Below are 17975 nucleotides of genomic sequence, written 5' to 3'. Positions count from 1 at the left end.
AGTTACCTGATGACATGGATATATCTCCTATATTTAATTTTTCTGATTTGTATAAGTATCATGAGTTAGAGGATGAAGTTGCTACATCAAATGATTATCCTAAGAAGCAGATTGAAGAAGTTGAACAGATATTGGATTAGAGAGTTGGCAAGAGCACAAGAGGAAAAGATTACTATGAATATTTGGTGAAGTGGAAGTACGGACCTATTGAAGATGCTTCATGGATTTCTCAATTTGAGTTAGATTCAGCTAGGTTGGGACATCTCAATGATTCAGGAGAATCATTTCTTTCAACCCCGGTTGTCTGATGCAAGAGCATCCTGGGTTGCCTTGTTACCCTGCTCATTTTTGTTCATTCTGCAAGTTGGTGCCTAGCAAATCCTTCATGTGCCTAGCAGTTCTTTCATGTGCCTAGCAGTCATTCATGTACCTAGCAGTCCTTCATGTGCCTAGCAGTCAAGTTCCTTCATGTGCCTAGCAGTCCAGTTCCTTCATGTGCTTAGTAGTCCTTCATGTGCCAAGTTACTATAGCAATTCCTTCATGTGCCAAGTTACCCAGTATATGCCGAGTGACTCTTCATGTGCCGAGTTACCCAGTGTATGCCAAGTGTTTCTGCATGTGTCGAGTTACCCAGTGTATGTCGAGTGTTAGTATTTGGACGTGATTTCTGCGAGCTAGCTTGCAGGATTTATTTTCAATCATGACATTTATGTTAAGATCTTTTCTTGGGATGTGTCCAGACCATTGTTGGGTCGAACCTCCTCTTATGTAATGCTCTAGAATAATTTGTAAGCCATTTTGGCAAGTTATAGAGTGTTTAGGTTGAGAGTTAGGTAAGTTTTTGGAAGTAAATTGCAGAGCAGAAAAGTGTGAATTCGCAGTTGGATCTTTGAATGTGAATATATTGGTAATTGATCATAACCCATAAGGCCTTACAACTGGACATGTATGTGGAATATTTGAAGAATCAATAAAAGTATTTCATTCTTCTTCCTCCTTTGGTTGATGTTTCTTATGTTTGCTTCTGTTGTGTTAACTCTTGCAGGGTGGTTTGGATAGCTGGGTGAGCCTTTAGCCCTACTTATTCACCTATTGCCTGCATCAGATAATATTTCATTAAATAAGTTTAAAATAAATTAATAAGAGTCATTGTTTTTCCTCGCCCATGCCTTGAGTGCTAGTATAGGCTAGGATGGGAGTAGAGAAAATGCTTGGTTGGGACCTTGCCTCATTGGTATGCTTTGTCTGTACGAAAGGATACTGATGTTGCATAGAGACACTAGGGGCCTAGAGTCTAGAGAGGCTACCAAGGTAACATTAGAGTTGGCTCATGTGATGACACCTACCTAGTTACATAGTAGATTTCCTACATGTCTTCTTGCCTCTAGGTTTAGATGTTACTTGTGTCTTGGTACCTTTGAGATAGATTGCTATCAGGTTTTCCTTGACCTAGATGTTGGTTATGACTTGTGGATTGATATTTGTATGGGACTTGAGATTGTCTCCTTAGCACGATAGGAGTGGGCCATATAGGTTCCACAAGGTCAGGTGGTAGTGTTTCTTGTACCATTGAGATCTGATAGTTGGATGCAATTGCTGGATTTACTTGTCCAGTTGTTCCTTTCATTCTGATCTTGTGTTTCTATTGGATGGTTATATTCTATTGTGTTTTACTTGATTATCCAAAGATCTTTTGAGATGATGTATTTATTCATGATGTATATTCTTTAAGCTTTTCATACCCTGTGACTTTTACAATGGATGATTATGCATTTTGGTTATGCCATTGTGGCATCTTTTGTAATTGTATATTATTCATTGGATCCGTTCTTATGGTTATTCTATGATGTGGATTTTGTTATGTATCAGATTTAATCTTAGTAAAACATTATATGTGATTCAAAGTCACGAAATCCTTAAAAGATGTAATCTATTTATGGATTAGTTGTATGTATGTGAGTTATTACTTCCACTATGTTATCTCTTGTTGTTTTAATCTTTCAAAAAAAAAAGTTTGGCCAACATAGTGAAAACTTTAGGTTATCCTAGAGTCCCTTCAAACATTTCAATACCAAACAAACTTCATAAACATCATTAGAAATCACTAGGTGTAGCTTGCATAACACATTACATTACAATATTACATGATTTAAAAATAATCAAATCAACATTACATTATAATTGTCTAACTCATTTAAGTGCCCATTGAATACCATACTTATCAACTCTATCTTCATCATACTTTCTTCAAATCCTCTTCATCAATCAACTTGATATACCACTTTACTGAATTAGCATAATGTCTAATCAACTAAGACTTGACATTAATGACAATATAACAACTAATATGACTCTTTTACATAAATTCGTAGCATTCTTAGTTGCATCATTAGCTGGGGCAAACAAACACAAACACAAACACATGCCATTCAATAACATGTGAAATAAGGTATTTAAACATACCTCAACCAACTAAAATCAATTTGGGATCACCTACTTGATTAGTTTAGAATTTCACTCTCACTTGAATTAAAAAAATAAGAACAACCACAACAAAAAGAGCCTAGAAAAGTGATGATCGTGCACCTATGATTTTTATGATCTTTTGGCATGATTGTTCTTACAAATTTTTGGCTCAATCTGCAACTAGTTAGCATGCGTTTTCAAAAAATATTGGTGGATGGTAAGCTAGGCAAAAGGGGTAGACTTTGGAGGGGCTCTAAACATACCTCCAAGGATGACCAACATTGAACTTGCCAAATTAGTGGCACAATAGGCAGAGGAGTACACGAAGGTGATGGAAAAGATGAGAAGAATGGAGACGACATTGGAGAAAGTAAACAAGAAGAAGTAAGGGATTGATCAATAGAATCAGAGTGAAGTTGAAGACGAGGAAGTGGAGATTGAAGGAGAAAGGGAAAGAGTACCTAGAGAAGAGATGGATCTGGATGATATGAGGATGACAAAGTTGATCAAAGTCATTAAATCCAAGAATTACGAAGCGAAGTTTGAAGGTAAGTGATATGTGGAGAGTATTGGATCCAAAGGTGGAGTTTGAAAATTGATAGGGCTCTTGAATGTGAAGAATTTTTGGTACAATCATAGTTTGAGAAGGTGATTGGGTATCAAGCTTCACTTTGTTTCAAAAATAGTTTACTATTCTCTACTTAACATGGTCGACCACATGAAGGTGGAAGTTCAACTGCCCTCCTAGCCCCCCAATATAACTCTAAAATCCTTGTTAACATCTAACATTCATTCCTATATATTCAATGGAAAATACAAGCGGGGATAGAACATGGGCATCACCTGGTTCGCTTGAAATACCATGATCAAGGTGACAAGGCTTGTGATTACACAAAAAGAGATGTAAAAACAACACATGCATATTTTTGTTAATGACACAAAATAGTATTAAAAAAAATCATTTTGAACTTTTTTTTATAATTAAAGATTTCATTACTACTTACTGGGTCAATGAATTCTGCGATAATAGCATCATAATTTGTGTTGAAACCTCTTTATATCCTCATGTAATCTAAATTAAGGATTTCAATTTATAGAAGAAGCAAAAAAGTGAAAGATACCTACGAAATAGAAGATCTTCAAAGATCATCAAGGTTCTGCAATTTAATTCTAAGACAATATAAGCTCAATTACATTAGGCTGACTATTAAAATAGTTCATAACAATATTGCAATGTAAGTTCAACCCAATTACATTAGGCTGGTGGAATGCCTCTTTAGAAAAACAAGATGATTATTTTTTATTTGTATTCCTAAATAGCATCAATGATCTCTCTTACATCTTGATGATGGATTAGAGTGTGAATCGAAATGTTATTATGAAATATGATCTATAATAGGTTGGAGATATTTCTTCACATTAAGTCAAATTGTGATATTGATATAAGGGTTCAACTATGTAGTTTCTTTGAGTCAAAATCATATTTGACCGCTTAGATCCAATAAGTGCTAAGTGTTCCATTCATTCTCGTGAGAAATGGATTTGTGTTAGCCACTACTTAGGTAATATGGGTATGAGTAGCGTGACCTCTTGGGAAGTCCCGATGCTTCACCTTACATAGATCCAATGAGTGCTACGTGTTCTATAGACCTATGAATTGTATAAATTGATAGATTTATATCATATGGAAGCTCAAACAAAATCTCACACACAAACACACACATATATATATAATTTTATTTTAAAAAAAAATTGAGTGTTTTTTTTTTGGCTTGTCTTGTGTTCCAGGGATTGTTGTGGGATGCGGGGTCGCATCAACGGCTGCTGTGTTCTTGTTGCTATTGTGCATCAGTCAAATATGGCGTCCACGTTCAGTAAGGTACTCTCTGGAACAAAATTGGCCTGAGGCAAATTTTCCCCGCACTGCCACGGTCACGGGCTTCCCTCTTCATGGTACTTCGGTCTGGCTCTGATAGTGGTGGCGGCTACAGAGGGCGCTAACAGAGACGGCTCGGAATCCGCAGACCATCCTGTACTGGAAATTGGTGGCGACGAAGTTAGGGTTTGCAGGAAAATGCGGGCTAGGGCTTCTAGCAGGAAAGCCAACGTTCAAATTTTACAAACCCACATAAGAATTTGTGCTTTCCTCCATTAAAACAGTTTTCTTGGTTGGGCATATACAATGCAATGGCAATGGGGGAACGGGAGATACCACAAGTACGTATTGGATGCTGCAGAAAGATTGAGTGAATTTTCAGATCAGAGGGACAGATTGAGTGCATTGTCAGACGATATTCTTTGCAATCACATTCTCACCAGGCTTCCTCTCGAACTAGCTATAAAATGCTCCATTCTTTCTCGCAGATGGAGGTGTCTCGGGACCCGATTACCCAGTCTTAACTTCCCCCGTCAGTTTTTCAGGTCCGTGGCATCAAACAGGAAAGCTAAAATGATAATAAAAAAGCTTCTTCTTGCTGGCTCTGTCCAACTTGATAGCTTCGAGCTGGAGGTTGATAAATCTGACTTTCATTATATCTGGGAGCTCAAGCTTTGCAATACAATTGAAGAATGCATAAGTATCGCAGCTTCGAGAAAAGTTAGAAAAATTACTCTGAAAAACACGTACATCTCATGCTCTGTGCCGAGTAATCTTTTCAGCTGCGATCGTCTGGTCCTTTTATGTCTACAAAATTTCGAAATTTCCTGCATACCTACAAATTCTGGTGGGTTTCCATGTCTTATGACGTGCTCCCTTCAGGCGATTTGGCTCAATGACGGGATCCTCGAGCAGCTCATAGCAGCATGTCCCCGTCTCGAGAGTCTAACACTCTCTGGTTGTGTAGGGTTAACTGATTTAAAAATATGTTCTCCAATTCTGGGTTGTCTTAATATTCAAATAGGGGTTGCAATACATCCCAATAATATAGACCTCAATTCACCATATCGTTTGATACCCAAATCGATTTCATTGAAATGCCCTCAATTGGACACCCTTGTTCTTGAAACAAATTCTTTGTTCAAGCGCGACCCTGAGTTTTACCAGATAATGAATGCTATTTATGACTTGGCCATGGAGATAGATTTGCCAACTTGTCGGCACTTTTGTACAAATCTACCCGGTGTAAATATTCTCAATAGCTTTCCCAGCTTGGAAGAACTCTCCATGGATACTTATTGTTTTCAGGTAAGTAATTTTTACTTAGAATGCTTTCCTTCCAGTTTTATCCTCTATATATATGCAATTCCATGTAAAGTTTTTTGCATGGCAGGATCAAGTGAATTGTAGGGTATCAGTTCTGTCAATTCCACTGGAAAAGCTGAAGAAAGTGCACGTTAGCATTTCAGTATTTGGTGAGAAGGATTTGTATTTAGTAGCCTGCATTCTGAAGAATAGTCCGTCGTTGGAAACAATGGCAGTTTCTCTGCCCTTCAGTTTTAAAATTTGTTATACAGCTAGCGAATGTGATCTCATTCTAATGGATAAATTGTTGTGTTTAGAAAGATCTTCTCCGGAAGCAACAATAATCATTAGATATAGGAACATTTGATATAAGTGTACAGCATGTATACGCTCAATCAAATGAAGAAAAGGTTTCAAAAGCGCGTTATTTTTTTTTAAGAATATAATTATATTCTTAGGGTCCATTTGGTTGCAAGCGTAGGAATTCAGAATTAGAATAGAAAATTTGAATGAGAATGGAGAATGAAGAATAGGAATGGAAAAATGCAATCCAATCTTGTTTATCCCTTGTTTGGTTATGCAAGCTTAAATTGGAATAGGGTTAACTTGCAATCGGCGCCATTTGAAAATATTTCTGAAGATGCAATCGGCGCCATTGGAAAATCGTTGAAATATTTGAAAATATTGAAAACAAAGTTCCAGCGCTCACCCCAGGTCAAAGCGGATTTAAAAATTTAATTAAATTTGAAAAAGTTAAAATGAATGCAAGAATAGCAATTCCAATTACAGGTATTTTTGGAATGGACAAAAGCTCATTTTGGGGCTAAAATGAGAATACGTATTCCTATTCCCTATTCCTATTCCACGCACCAAACAAAGAATACAAATCATATTCTAATTTCCTATTCCTATTCCGGTTGTATTCCAGCAACCAAACGGGCCCTTAGCGTATATTTGTTGAAATTAGAAATAAACTTTACTAGTTAAAGTCCAGACTCCATACAACCATTGTACTCAAAGAAGCTTGTGAATAGTCCCAAGTAATCACCACCGACCCACCGACCACTTTTTCATCATCTAGATTTTTCTCAGGTTTTTCTAAAGTAGTTGTGATTTCTCATATATTTCGTTGTTGGCTCATTTTTACATAAGAGACCAAAAAGTTAGAGAAAAGACAGACTGAACATTTTTGTTTTACAGTAAGGGTTAAGGGTAAATAAATTTTCTTTAAGAATTACATTGTAATTTTTAAATTTTTTTAGGAGGCCATGCTTTGTGATAGAATGATATACTTTTTTATGGCCAGCCTTAGACTTTTGTAAAGTTTTGAAAAGTCATATGCAAATTTTTATAATTTATAACATCTATTTAGCTATTCACACTAAATTTGATATGTAATCAACAAATTAGTTTTGTAATGTGGTTTTGTAACTATTACATTGTCATATAATTCCCCAGTTTATGTTGAGTTTTTCCCATTTTAAACTTGAGTAATTTAATCCCCTCTATACTTCAATGATGCCGTGCAAACTGAATGGTACTATGAGTTAAATTTCATTGGCATTGTCTTGTTTACTTAATGTTCTTTATTGACACTGCAACACACAATGCAAAAGTTTGTTAGTACGTGTTGCTGAACACATTTCAATTTTGGAGTTTTAAAATTATCTCCACATGTTTTTATTTTCAAAATATGCGTCAAGATGTGTGTGAAATAAAAAGGATTTCAAACTTCTGCTTGCAGCTGCTATGCCTATTCTATGAATTTACAGCAATAATATTTACTAGTATACAAGATTAAATATAATACTTTCAGCTTGATTCTGAACCCTGAGGTTGTTTGAGATGGGATCATCAATTATACATCCATATTCTATTATTTTCTATTTACTATTTGAGGATAGATTACAATCACTTTCTATTGTAACCAGTATGGAACAAAGCCTGTTCTCTGTTATTTCAGTAATTTATTGTATTGCAAACTCTGACCTTGCCCATTCATGGGCATTCTCTATGGATAGGTGCACATCAAGAAAGTCTTCAAGAGAGTGAGTTGTGATAGATGCAAACAAACATTTAGCACTATTCTCTGCCAGCATTGCTTTCACTTTGTCCATCTTCTCAATGTCTTCCAATTCATTGTTCAGTTTGTGAATACAACATAGCATTCAAAAAATGTGTTTGTAAGCAGGCTCTGCCATCATGCCAACTAATCTACGAACATATGCCATTGTTAGACCTTCTCTTTCCTTAGGCGAAACCCTCTTGCCTTTAACTCTTAATTTCCATGGTAGGAATCATAGATAGTTCTACTCTATTAGCACACCCTTATTTCTTGCTTCAAACACCTCAATCTTTTCAATCAGGCTTTTCTTTCATGACCTCTTACCCCATGGCCAAGTATGAGCAAAATCTGATTTTAAAGTTAAAACCTTATGTAGATGTCCTTGAAATTTTCGTATGTCCTTGAAATTCTTGTTCCACAGACAATAACCAATGTCGAGACCGTCCCATTTGAATTGTCTTCTTCTTTTTGTCAAAGGGAGTTTTGGGAATTGAATGGGCCATCTGCACGAGATTTTAGGATAGTGAAAGACCATTCAAATGTGTTATTCCTCATTTCTTCCACAAAACTTTCACAACGAGAACTGCCCAGACCTCAGTGGCTTGTTTGTCGAGTTTGAATATCGTCACTATCATAAACCTCACTGCTGCTTATATTGCTTGTTTTTATTTGAAAAGCAAATGCTGCAAACATTTAATAAAACTAAAAAAAATGCTAATTGTATGTTGAGACAACATGTGTGGCTGTGGTTTTTGATGATTTGACTTCCTGCTGATTTGGCTTGACAGTCTGCTGTTTTTACTAGAAGTTTAAGGTAAGTTGACTAATTTGACTTTTTATTGCCTGTTGTGTTTGTCCTTCCATATTCTTTAACAAATCGACATAGCATTTGAGATGCCTATAACTGGGTTTCAATAGAAAATGCCTCTGAAATGAAGCTTGTGGGTAGGAAATACCCCTCAATTGCCCCAAGAACAGCTAGAAGTCTCTCCTTATTAGCTTTAAAAAAACAGAAAAGATGTAGAGAAAAAATAGAAAAAAAATCCTTTGCTGGGATGTATTGGAAATATGACTTGGACTCGGACTTGGCTTGGCAGCCAAAAGATGTTTAAATGTGTAGGTTTCAATAGGCCTTTGTCATAAATCCCCTACCTTCCCTAGCTCCCTCTGTTCTAACATTATGGTTTGGTTTAAAAGTTGTTACAATTTCCTATATAATGAATTTTATTATTTCCCTATTTATATTTTGAATGCTCAGAGTTGATTTTGCGTAGAATATTCACAAAGCTTTATCTGGAACCCTATATGAATCCTATCTGTATGAGCCCAACCTTAAGACCACCATGGTTCAAGCACATGGTCAGAACACAGCTCCAGTGATCATTGTTAGCCCTGTTCGATGCCACAGAATTTAAACATTTGTGTTAAAACAATAAGTGTTGCTAGGCATTGAAGCTTTTGTCAAGCCAATTCTAACTGTGAAATGATAATGCCATGTGTTATATACTTGTTCGAGTTTCATGGCTGATTGGATTTATGTGGAAAGGCATGACCATTAAAAGAACCTTCCTTCATTTTAGGCCAGATCCTGGGAGCAGCCATAACCTTAGTTACCGGTTTGAGTTCGATTCGATATGGGTTCGAAAAACTGTTTTGCTGGTACGACATAATTTTGGAAAGGGTTTTGGGTTCGTTTGTACAAAAACATGTAAAAATTATAAAAAATTATATCTATACATATTTATGAAGCCTAGAAACATAAGTTAAAATTAGAATGTCACACAGTATCATAAAATTGTATGATTTAATCATTTAAACAACAAAAACACCACAGGCATACACTTTAAACTTGTAATCATAGCATCATGAATCAAGATCATACAATCATATATTTCAAGTTCAACATCAAAGATTCAAAACATTAAAATTAAATCATAATCCATGAATCATACACCAAGTTCAAGTTTCAACTAATGCATTAAAAATGTATTAATATTCATCATCATCTTCTCCTAGTTCTTTCGCATTAGTTGACTCAGCAACAAAGCTAAGGCCAATGGGATCAGCAACTATAATAATAGTATGGGCATCAAAATCTTTAATTGTAAGCTGACAAGAAGAAACATCCAAGTCCACCAACTTTGCATCTACATCCCACCTCTTTGTCTCCCCTTCTTTGTATTCTTTAGTCTTGTGCGAGAGGAGACACAAGTTGTAATGCACAACTCTAAAGTGCTCTGCTCTTTTTGATTGCAACCTCTTGCGCTTCAATGAGTGGATGAAATAATATGTGCTCCAATTCTTTTTGATTCAGATGAACTAGCAACCTATGAAGACATGACCATGTAAACAATTAAAATAAAATTTAAATTATGTATCTTGACTCTTAGAATTTCTAGCTATTTATGAAGACAAAGTAAACTAATAGTAATTTCTTTTTAAAATAAAACTTACTTGTGATATCACTTTGATTACAAGGGGCTGCAACGTTTGGAATTTTTGGCCATGGAGGAGTTGGTTCCCAAAACCATAGATTGAAATCCTACGAGAGTTGCCACCTTGATGCTGGGATATCTAATTGGTTATGGCCAACTTGACAAGATCAATCAATTCGATTGTTTGCACTTATGGCTCTGCAAGGCCAAGGCGAGTGCAGCTGATCCTGAGCCACTCAATTGAATCCAAGATTACCTATAACCGATAGATTTGAATGCAATAAAGTGTAGGAGTTGAGAATCCAACTTTGATAATGCACCAAGATCACCTGCAATGCAAATAGCTTGCTAAAGAGAAACCTAGAGAGCATAAAGAGAAACCTAGAGAGCAAAGAGCTTGAAGCAAATACCGCACAAGAGAATATTTCATAATAGGAAATTAGAATTGCTATGTGAAAATGGAATGAATTTACAATGAGTGAGAGACCAAATAAAAAGGCCTCATGGAAGCTTGTAGAACAAGCTGAAATGAGGTAAGAGATAAGGTTGACAACTAACTACACATCCACAAGAGGTGGAAAAGATAAGTATGCTAAAGGGAACAAACTCCCGTGTTGTCAACAACTAACCTCAACTACACGCATTAACCTAAGTAAGCTTAAGTAATAAAATAAATAATTAACAATTAATTAATTATTTACTCTTAACAGCCCCCCTTAAGTGCAACTTAGTGAATGCCTTAAGCTCACAAAACAAAGAAAAAAATGCAAAATGAGTCCTGGCAACGAGGCCATTTTAGGTACCCAAGTACAATGCAACTAAATGCAACCTTTGTAAAACAGGGAAAGAGAGAAAACCATATGGGAAAAACTCTCCCCCCAAAAAGAGGTAAAAAACATGTTGAAAAAACATGAAGTGAAGGAAGGATGGCCTCAACCAATCCCCCCAAGGACAACTTCCATAACCCCAAGCATTGACTGTAGCTAAACAAAGTGTGGCTATGCAAAAGGTTTAGTGAAGATGTCTGCAACCTGACCGGTGGTAGGAATGTACTCCAATGCAATAACACCATCCTGGATCAACTGACGGATGAAATGCATATGCAACTCAATGTGCTTGGTATGCTGATGTTCCATCGGGTTGCGATAAATGTGGATGACACTCTAATTATCGTATCACAAAACAATGGGACGATCAGGAGGAAAGCCAAACTCAGTCATCAACTAATGAAGCCATAAAGCCTCTTGACTAGCAACAATTGCGGCCCTGTACTCAGCCTTTGTAGATGAAAGTGCGCGAACATGTTGCTTCTTGCATGACCATGTGATGGGACCGGAGCCAAGGCAAAACACAAAGCCAAAAGTAGACTTCTGATCATCAACATCGCCGGCCCAATCTGAGTTAGTGTAGCCAACAATGTGTGTAGTCCTCGTAGTGTAATTAATGCCATACATGAGTGTGCCTTGAATGTAGCACAAAATACGCTTGGCAGCTTGCCAATGACTCTCATGAGGGTCCTGAGAAAACTGAGAGACTAGGCCAACCGCAAAAGAAAGATCGGAGCAGGAGTGTCTCAGGTACAATAGGCTGCCAACCAACTGCTGATATAAAGTAGCATCCACTGGAGATGAAGAGCAGGAGGTAGACAAAGTGACACTCGACTGAAATGGTGTAGGAGTAGCCTTACAATCAAGCATGTGAAAGTGACGAAGAATGTCAAGAGCATACTTTTGCTAATACACAAAAATGCCAGTAGGAGATTGATGAATCTGAAGACCAAGAAAGTAGTGCAGCAAACCAAGATCAGTCATCTCGAACTGGTCCATCAATGCATGCTTAACATCCTGGAGCATGGATGACGAACTACTTGTAAGGATAAGATCATCAACATACAAAACAAGAATCAAAATCTCATCACCAAGATGTTGAATGTACACTGTGGGATCGGAATGGTAGCGAGTGAAGCTTGTAGACAGTAGAAATGAGTCCATCTTCTGATACCAAGCCCTAGGGGCTTGTTTGAGACTATATAATGAATGTCGAGGCCTGCAAACCAAGGTGGGATCCTGCACAAAACCTGGAGGCTGCTCCATATAAATCTCCTCAGTGATATCACCGTGCAGGAAGGCACTTTTCACATCCATTTGATAAACTGACCATACTTGTGAAGCTGCGAGAGATAAGACAAGGCGAATAGAATTCATCTTGGCGACAAGGGCAAATGTCTCAGAGTAATCAACACCCTTGACTTGCGAAAAACCCTTTGCAACAAGACGAGCCTTATACTTATCAATGGAACCATCAGCAGCATACTTAGTGTGGTAAATCCACTTACAACGTACTAGTTTTCTCCCCTTGGGAAGAGAACAAAGATCCCATGTGTGGTTCTTCATCAAAGAAGAATATTTCTCCTCCATTGCACTGTCCCATTATGAATGTCCTGTTGCCTCCACAAATGTCTGAGGATCAGTACTAACAACATGATTGAGTAGACTAGAACCTGCAGTGTGAGAATAGGTGCGACGGGATGTGGATGGGTCACCAGCTAGAGATCCTGCAGCCTCAACAGTAGCTCGAGCCCATTTAGGCATCTGGGGAGGATCCTATGGTGGAGGTATATCGGGATCACCATGATCATCATCCTCATCATCCGTGAAACAAAGTGGTGATGAAGAGGGAGTAGTGGGAGCTGGAGGAGTCGCTGGAGGGAAGGAATGAACTGCAGGAGGGCTCTCATCAAACTGGACATCCCGTCGAAATAGGACCTCTCTGGAATTAGGATCAAATAACCTGTAAGCCTTTACATCCTTGCAGTAGCCAACAAAAATCAGTGGTCAGCTCTTCGGTTCCATTGCTTTCCTCTGAGCATCAGGTACAAATGCATGTTTCGTACTCCCAAAAACTTTGTATGACGATACATTAGGCTTGACATGGGACCAAGCCTCCTCAGGAGTCATATGTCGAAGTGCCTTGTGAGGCATCCGATTCTGAATGTAGTTGGCACAATTGATTGCCTCTACCCAAAAACATGAATCCATGCACCTAGACTGAATCATGCAATTTGCCATCTCCCGAAGGGTTTTGTTCTTTCTCTCGTCCACACCATTCTATTGAGGAGTGTAGGGCACTGAAAGCTGATGCTGAAGACCATGCTCAGAACATAAATCTCTGAAAGCCTGGTTCACATACTCCCCCCCATTATCCGTGCGTATGCGCCGAATAGAAAGCCCAAACTGCCTCTTTACAAATGCCTTAAAAACTCGAAATGAGTCGAAGGCATCAGACTTGTACTTAAGAAAGTACACCCATGTGCATCTGGAGAAGTCATCAATGAATGTAAGCACATATTTAGCACCCGAAAAAGGAGTAGGAAATGACATGAGGTCACTATGAATCAACTCCAAAGGTGCTAAAGTACGAGTGGCTCGTCCATGTGGAAAAGAATCCCTATGTTGCTTGCCAAGTGCAAATCCCTGACAAACACCATCTGGACAGGAAATTTGGGGAAGCCCAAGAACAAGTGCCTGAGTGCTCATTTGCTGAAGATATCTATAATTGACATGCCCAAAACGTTCATGCCAAAGTCTGCTTACTGAATCTGCATGTGCAACTAAACATGAACCTGTGTCATCAGAAGGCTCAAATCCATCAAATCTTTAGAGGCGTGATGCAGAGTCAACACTCCCAGTGGCTACGATCATCTCCGGATCATGCAAGTCCGAATAACCACATCATGTGGTGATGACTCGACTGTCTTCCCAGAGCCAGAGTGGCAAATCTAATAGATAGAGAGAAGGTTCATCGAAATATTAGGAACACAAAGTACATCCTGAAGAGAGCCCCCGGCCAAAGCAACAGTGCCAGAACCCAAAACTGAAAGTTGTGAAGAGTTGCCAATTGCAATCTGTGTGGTGGCACAAGGAGCAAGTGAAGTAAGCAACTTAGGAGTGTTTGTTAAGTAGTGAGAAGCCTCGGAATCAAGAATCGATAAAGGCGCTGAAGGCGTAGCTCATGCAGAAAGAGCATGACCTTTCCTTGCAGGTGGAGATGAAGACTAAGGCGCTGAAATGTGATGCTCCTTCATGGCTTCCTCTAAAGCCTCTAATCGTTTCCAGCACCTGGAAACTGAATGTCCATCTTTCCCACAAAAGCTGCAGTTCTCACTCGATTTCTTCTTGGTCTTGGAGGTAGACTCACCCGACTTTGAAGAATCTTTACCCTTGGAAGGGTTTGCTGGAGGATTAGCTGGAGGCGTAGGATCAGATTTTGCGGTGTCTTTCTTCGATTTGCCTTACTTCTTTGATTTCCTTTTAGAATTTGAGCAACCAATGCTTGGCTGGAAGAGCCAAAGCCATCCACCTGTTGGATCTTTGCCTGTTGCCTAGTCAACCTATCACAAAATGTCTCAAATGTAGGCATCTTATGTCTGTCTCCAAGGGCATCCATGGTGGAGTAGAAAGTAGAAGAAAAAACCTGATACTGCCCCTTCAGCTTTGAGAGTATCAAAAATATGCACTCATTATCCGTTTTGTTCTTCCCACATCCCTGTAAAACTGCACATAGGGATTTGAACTTCATCAGAAAGTCCTCGATGGTGGGAAAGTTGCTTGGTGACAAAGAAGTCAATTCTGCGTCCAATTGAAGTGCTCGGAACTCATTCACCTGTCCAAACAAAGTCTGAAATTTCTGCCAATAAGCCCGTGGAGTAGTGAAACCATCCAGATGAAATAGCAGACTGTCTGAAATGTTGAGTACAATCAGTCCCATGGCTTCATCCATCTTGTTCCTGTGCTATAGAACTTCAAAAGGTCGCGTAAGAGCAGGCTGATTCTCATCCAGACAAGACCATAGACCTCTTGACATGAGAAGCCTAGTCATTTGTGCCTTCCAGGTGTGGTAGTTGTGTGGTGTGAAACGGGTCACAGATGGATCCGGCATTGAGAGAAAGAATAAGACAGAAGTAGAAGGGTCTTAACTGAAGTAAATTACAGAAAAGAAAGACACCCCCCCCACAAACGTACAAGAATATCCCTCAAATACCACAAAAACAATTATGGAAAGCAAAAAATTGGAAAAGAACCTGGATTTGTTAATGCAGAATAGGAGGAAACACAAGCCTCTACTTTGATGCCAAAAATGGGAGCTCAAACGAACCCGGAATCTTACGAAACTAGCACCAATGTCTCCGTCTCTGAGTCAACTTTCCGACACTTCTTTCGGATCGGAAAAAGACCTCCGTATGCTCAAGTTATAGCTAAAAAATCCACTGCTGCTCCAAAATTGCACCTTGCTGGAAAATTAGACACTGTTAAATTTGACGCTCGTACGACCGTCAGAAGATTGTCGTCGGAAAGATGACGTCAGCGGCTGGGATGATGACGTTAGCAGTCGTAAACGTGATGTCAGCAGTCGGAAAGTGGCGTCAACAGGGTCGCGGGCTTGGATGATGTCAGCTGCTGGGAAGGTGACATCAGGCTCAACAACGGAAAATGATGTCAGCGTGCCGAGAAATGATGTCACACAGTCAGGAAGTGACGTAATATGCCGGTGGTGGTGCTTGAGCGGAGACCGCCAGTGGCGGTGGCGCTCGGGACGAAAACCTGGCGGTGCCACTGTCTTTGGCAGAGCATTGGTTGCGCGCTAGCGGTGAGGTCTGCCAGTGGTGCTACGGCGGGAGCCGCCGGCTGAGTGGTGAGCGAGAGGCACGCTGGTGGCGCTTGGGCGGCCCCGCGGTGGTGCGTGAGCACTGCTACGGTGGCGTGCATTTTTTTATTTTTATTTTTATTTTTTTTGCTCTGTTTGTCCGTACGACTGCCTGGGAGGCTAAAACAATTTCCAAAAAAATGTCTGTAGCCAAAAACGAAAAGTTTTATATGAAACTTAGCTGTAAACGGCCTTCCGGATCCAATGGCAGCTTCCGTTTGACCCCAAAGTGCTCCGAAAAATTGCTCTACCCCCGATTTGAAGAAAAATTGCACAAACAAACTAGGGTTTGTGACTCCAAATTACAGCTTCAAAAATCCTTTGAACAAGAAGTAGTAGGGAGGCTCTGATACCATGTAGGAGTTGAGAACCCGACTCTGATAATGCGCCAAGATCACTTGCAATGCAAATAGCTTGTTGAAGAGAAACCTAGGGAGCAAAGAGCTTGAAGCAAATACTGCACAAGAGAATATTTCACAATAGGAAATTAGAATTGCTATGTGAAAATGGAATGAATTTACAATGAGTGAGAGACCAAATAAAAAGGCCTCATGGAAGCTTGTAGAACAAGCTGGAATGAGGTAAGAGATAAGGTTGACAACTAAGCACACATTCACAAGAGGTGGAAAAGATAAGTATGCTAAAGGGAACAAACTCCCGTGTTGTCAACAACTAACCTCAACTACATGCATTAACCTAAGTAAGCTTAAGTAATAAAATAAATAATTAACAATTAATTAATTATTTACTCTAACATAAAGGTCTTCCAAAATGGCAAGAAATTTAGAAAGCTTTTGAGTTCCTCAAATAAGTACATCTTTAATGATAACTTTGGAATACAAATACTTCGAATTTGCAGATTTTGAATTAAGAACAAAATTATTGACTTTATAAATATGAGTGTTTGGAATGAAAAGATATTATGAATTATTAAAACAAGTGGATATATAAACTTTCAAAGGAAAGATACAAAATGGTTGCCAGCATATGGATTAGGAACTATGAGCAAATTAATGACTAGTGCCAGAATTCAAAGGGGGTGATAGAGTCAATATTACAAGTTTTAATGTACAACTTTATGAAATCTTGTATATTTAAACTATAAATAATTTAATTACCAAGATGCGACAAATCAATTAGATGTATGCGTTTTCAAACTAGTCTAAATTGTTTTTAACTCACATGGAGACAAAATAGACACAAATATGGAAACAATTTAGTATTTTACAATATCTGTGATCATCAAGTTTGAATAGCTATAATTGATTCTATCCACTTATCCTGATATTAAATTCCTTACAGAAATAAAAAAGGATCATAAAGGACAAAGCTATATAATATTTTGCTTCTAAGGCTTTAAAAACAAATAAAATAAAATCTCTTACTGGTTATGCCTGGAATAAAAATGCAATGAAGACACTCAATGATAATGCTCTATTTGTTGCAATTTAATCCCAAACAGTATTAAAATTTTGCCCAATACTCCAAATCCACGAGCTTTGTTCAATCATTCAATCTTCTCCAATAGAAGAACATAATATATCAAATGTGCATGTATATCTTGAGTATGCCAAGTTTTTAGGAAACTGTATATGAACCTGAATTGTATGATTTTGCATCTCCTATTTATAAAGGATGGAAAGGCATTCATTTAACCATTGCACCTCTTCAAAACTAATAACCAACCAATGTTAAATGGTAATATAATCCTAACGCAGTCGGCATTATAAAACAAGTCATGCGATTTGTCTCACAACAATACAAAATTGCAAAGAGCACCAAAATTATCCTACGTTGCAAGTCATTCATTCGCCATCCATTTGGAGTATTTGCGAAGCCTTTTCCATTCCTTGTCCATTCTCTGGTATCATGAAGGTCCTTCCTCTTCTGCTTGAACGCCTACGTCAACAACAGAATAATAGATATTAGTAATCAAGCCAGAATAAATAAATTGACTTGCATATATGGCCAGGAGTGTTTTCAAATATATCCTTCACTCTATTCATCAATTACATTCCTTTTCCAAATGATGACTCCCTTGGTTTCCTTATTCCTTCTTTATTGCTCATCACGACACATCCTCAGTATGTCTTGTACTGTAAGAGATTTTACAGTAGATAGGAA

General features: G+C 38.3%; 2 protein-coding genes across 3 annotated transcripts; one reads left to right on the top strand and one right to left on the bottom strand.

The window, feature by feature from the left end:
* The first annotated feature begins 4040 nt into the window (after positions 1-4040).
* Positions 4041-6067, top strand: LOC149535398 (FBD-associated F-box protein At5g60610-like). Of its 2 annotated transcripts, none has more exons than XM_089805247.1 (2): positions 4041-5651; positions 5737-6067. In XM_089805247.1, exons 1-2 carry the CDS (start codon positions 4650-4652, stop codon positions 6013-6015), a joined length of 1281 nt encoding a protein of 426 aa, XP_089661373.1. In that variant the 5' UTR covers positions 4041-4649; the 3' UTR covers positions 6016-6067. The 2 variants fall into 2 exon arrangements, with proteins under 2 accessions (XP_089661373.1, XP_089661372.1); XM_089805246.1 differs by having other exon boundaries at positions 4168-5651; positions 5722-6067.
* A 6272-nt stretch (positions 6068-12339) lies between these two features.
* LOC149535397 (uncharacterized) lies at positions 12340-14927 on the bottom strand. Its single transcript, XM_089806932.1, has one exon. It carries the CDS (start codon positions 14925-14927, stop codon positions 14250-14252), a length of 678 nt encoding a protein of 225 aa, XP_089663058.1. The 3' UTR covers positions 12340-14249.
* Between the last annotated feature and the right edge of the window lie 3048 nt (positions 14928-17975).

Source organism: Cupressus sempervirens, chromosome 10 (genome assembly GCF_028749045.1).
Source record: "Cupressus sempervirens isolate cs-2001-9-10 chromosome 10, ASM2874904v1, whole genome shotgun sequence".
NCBI classification, from domain to species: Eukaryota; Viridiplantae; Streptophyta; class Pinopsida; order Cupressales; family Cupressaceae; genus Cupressus; species Cupressus sempervirens.
Note: the sequence above shows the minus strand (reverse complement) of the source record. Positions and strands in the feature narration are given on the sequence as shown.

Coding starts and splice junctions, on each gene's coding strand:
- LOC149535398 (XM_089805246.1), top strand. CDS start 4,650: ATGCAATGGCAATGGGGGAACGGGAGATACCACAAGTACGTATTGGAT. Junction 5,652..5,721: donor TGGATACTTATTGTTTTCAG/GTAAGTAATTTT, acceptor TTCCATGTAAAG/TTTTTTGCATGGCAGGATCA.
- LOC149535397 (XM_089806932.1), bottom strand. CDS start 14,927: ATGGATGAAGCCATGGGACTGATTGTACTCAACATTTCAGACAGTCTG.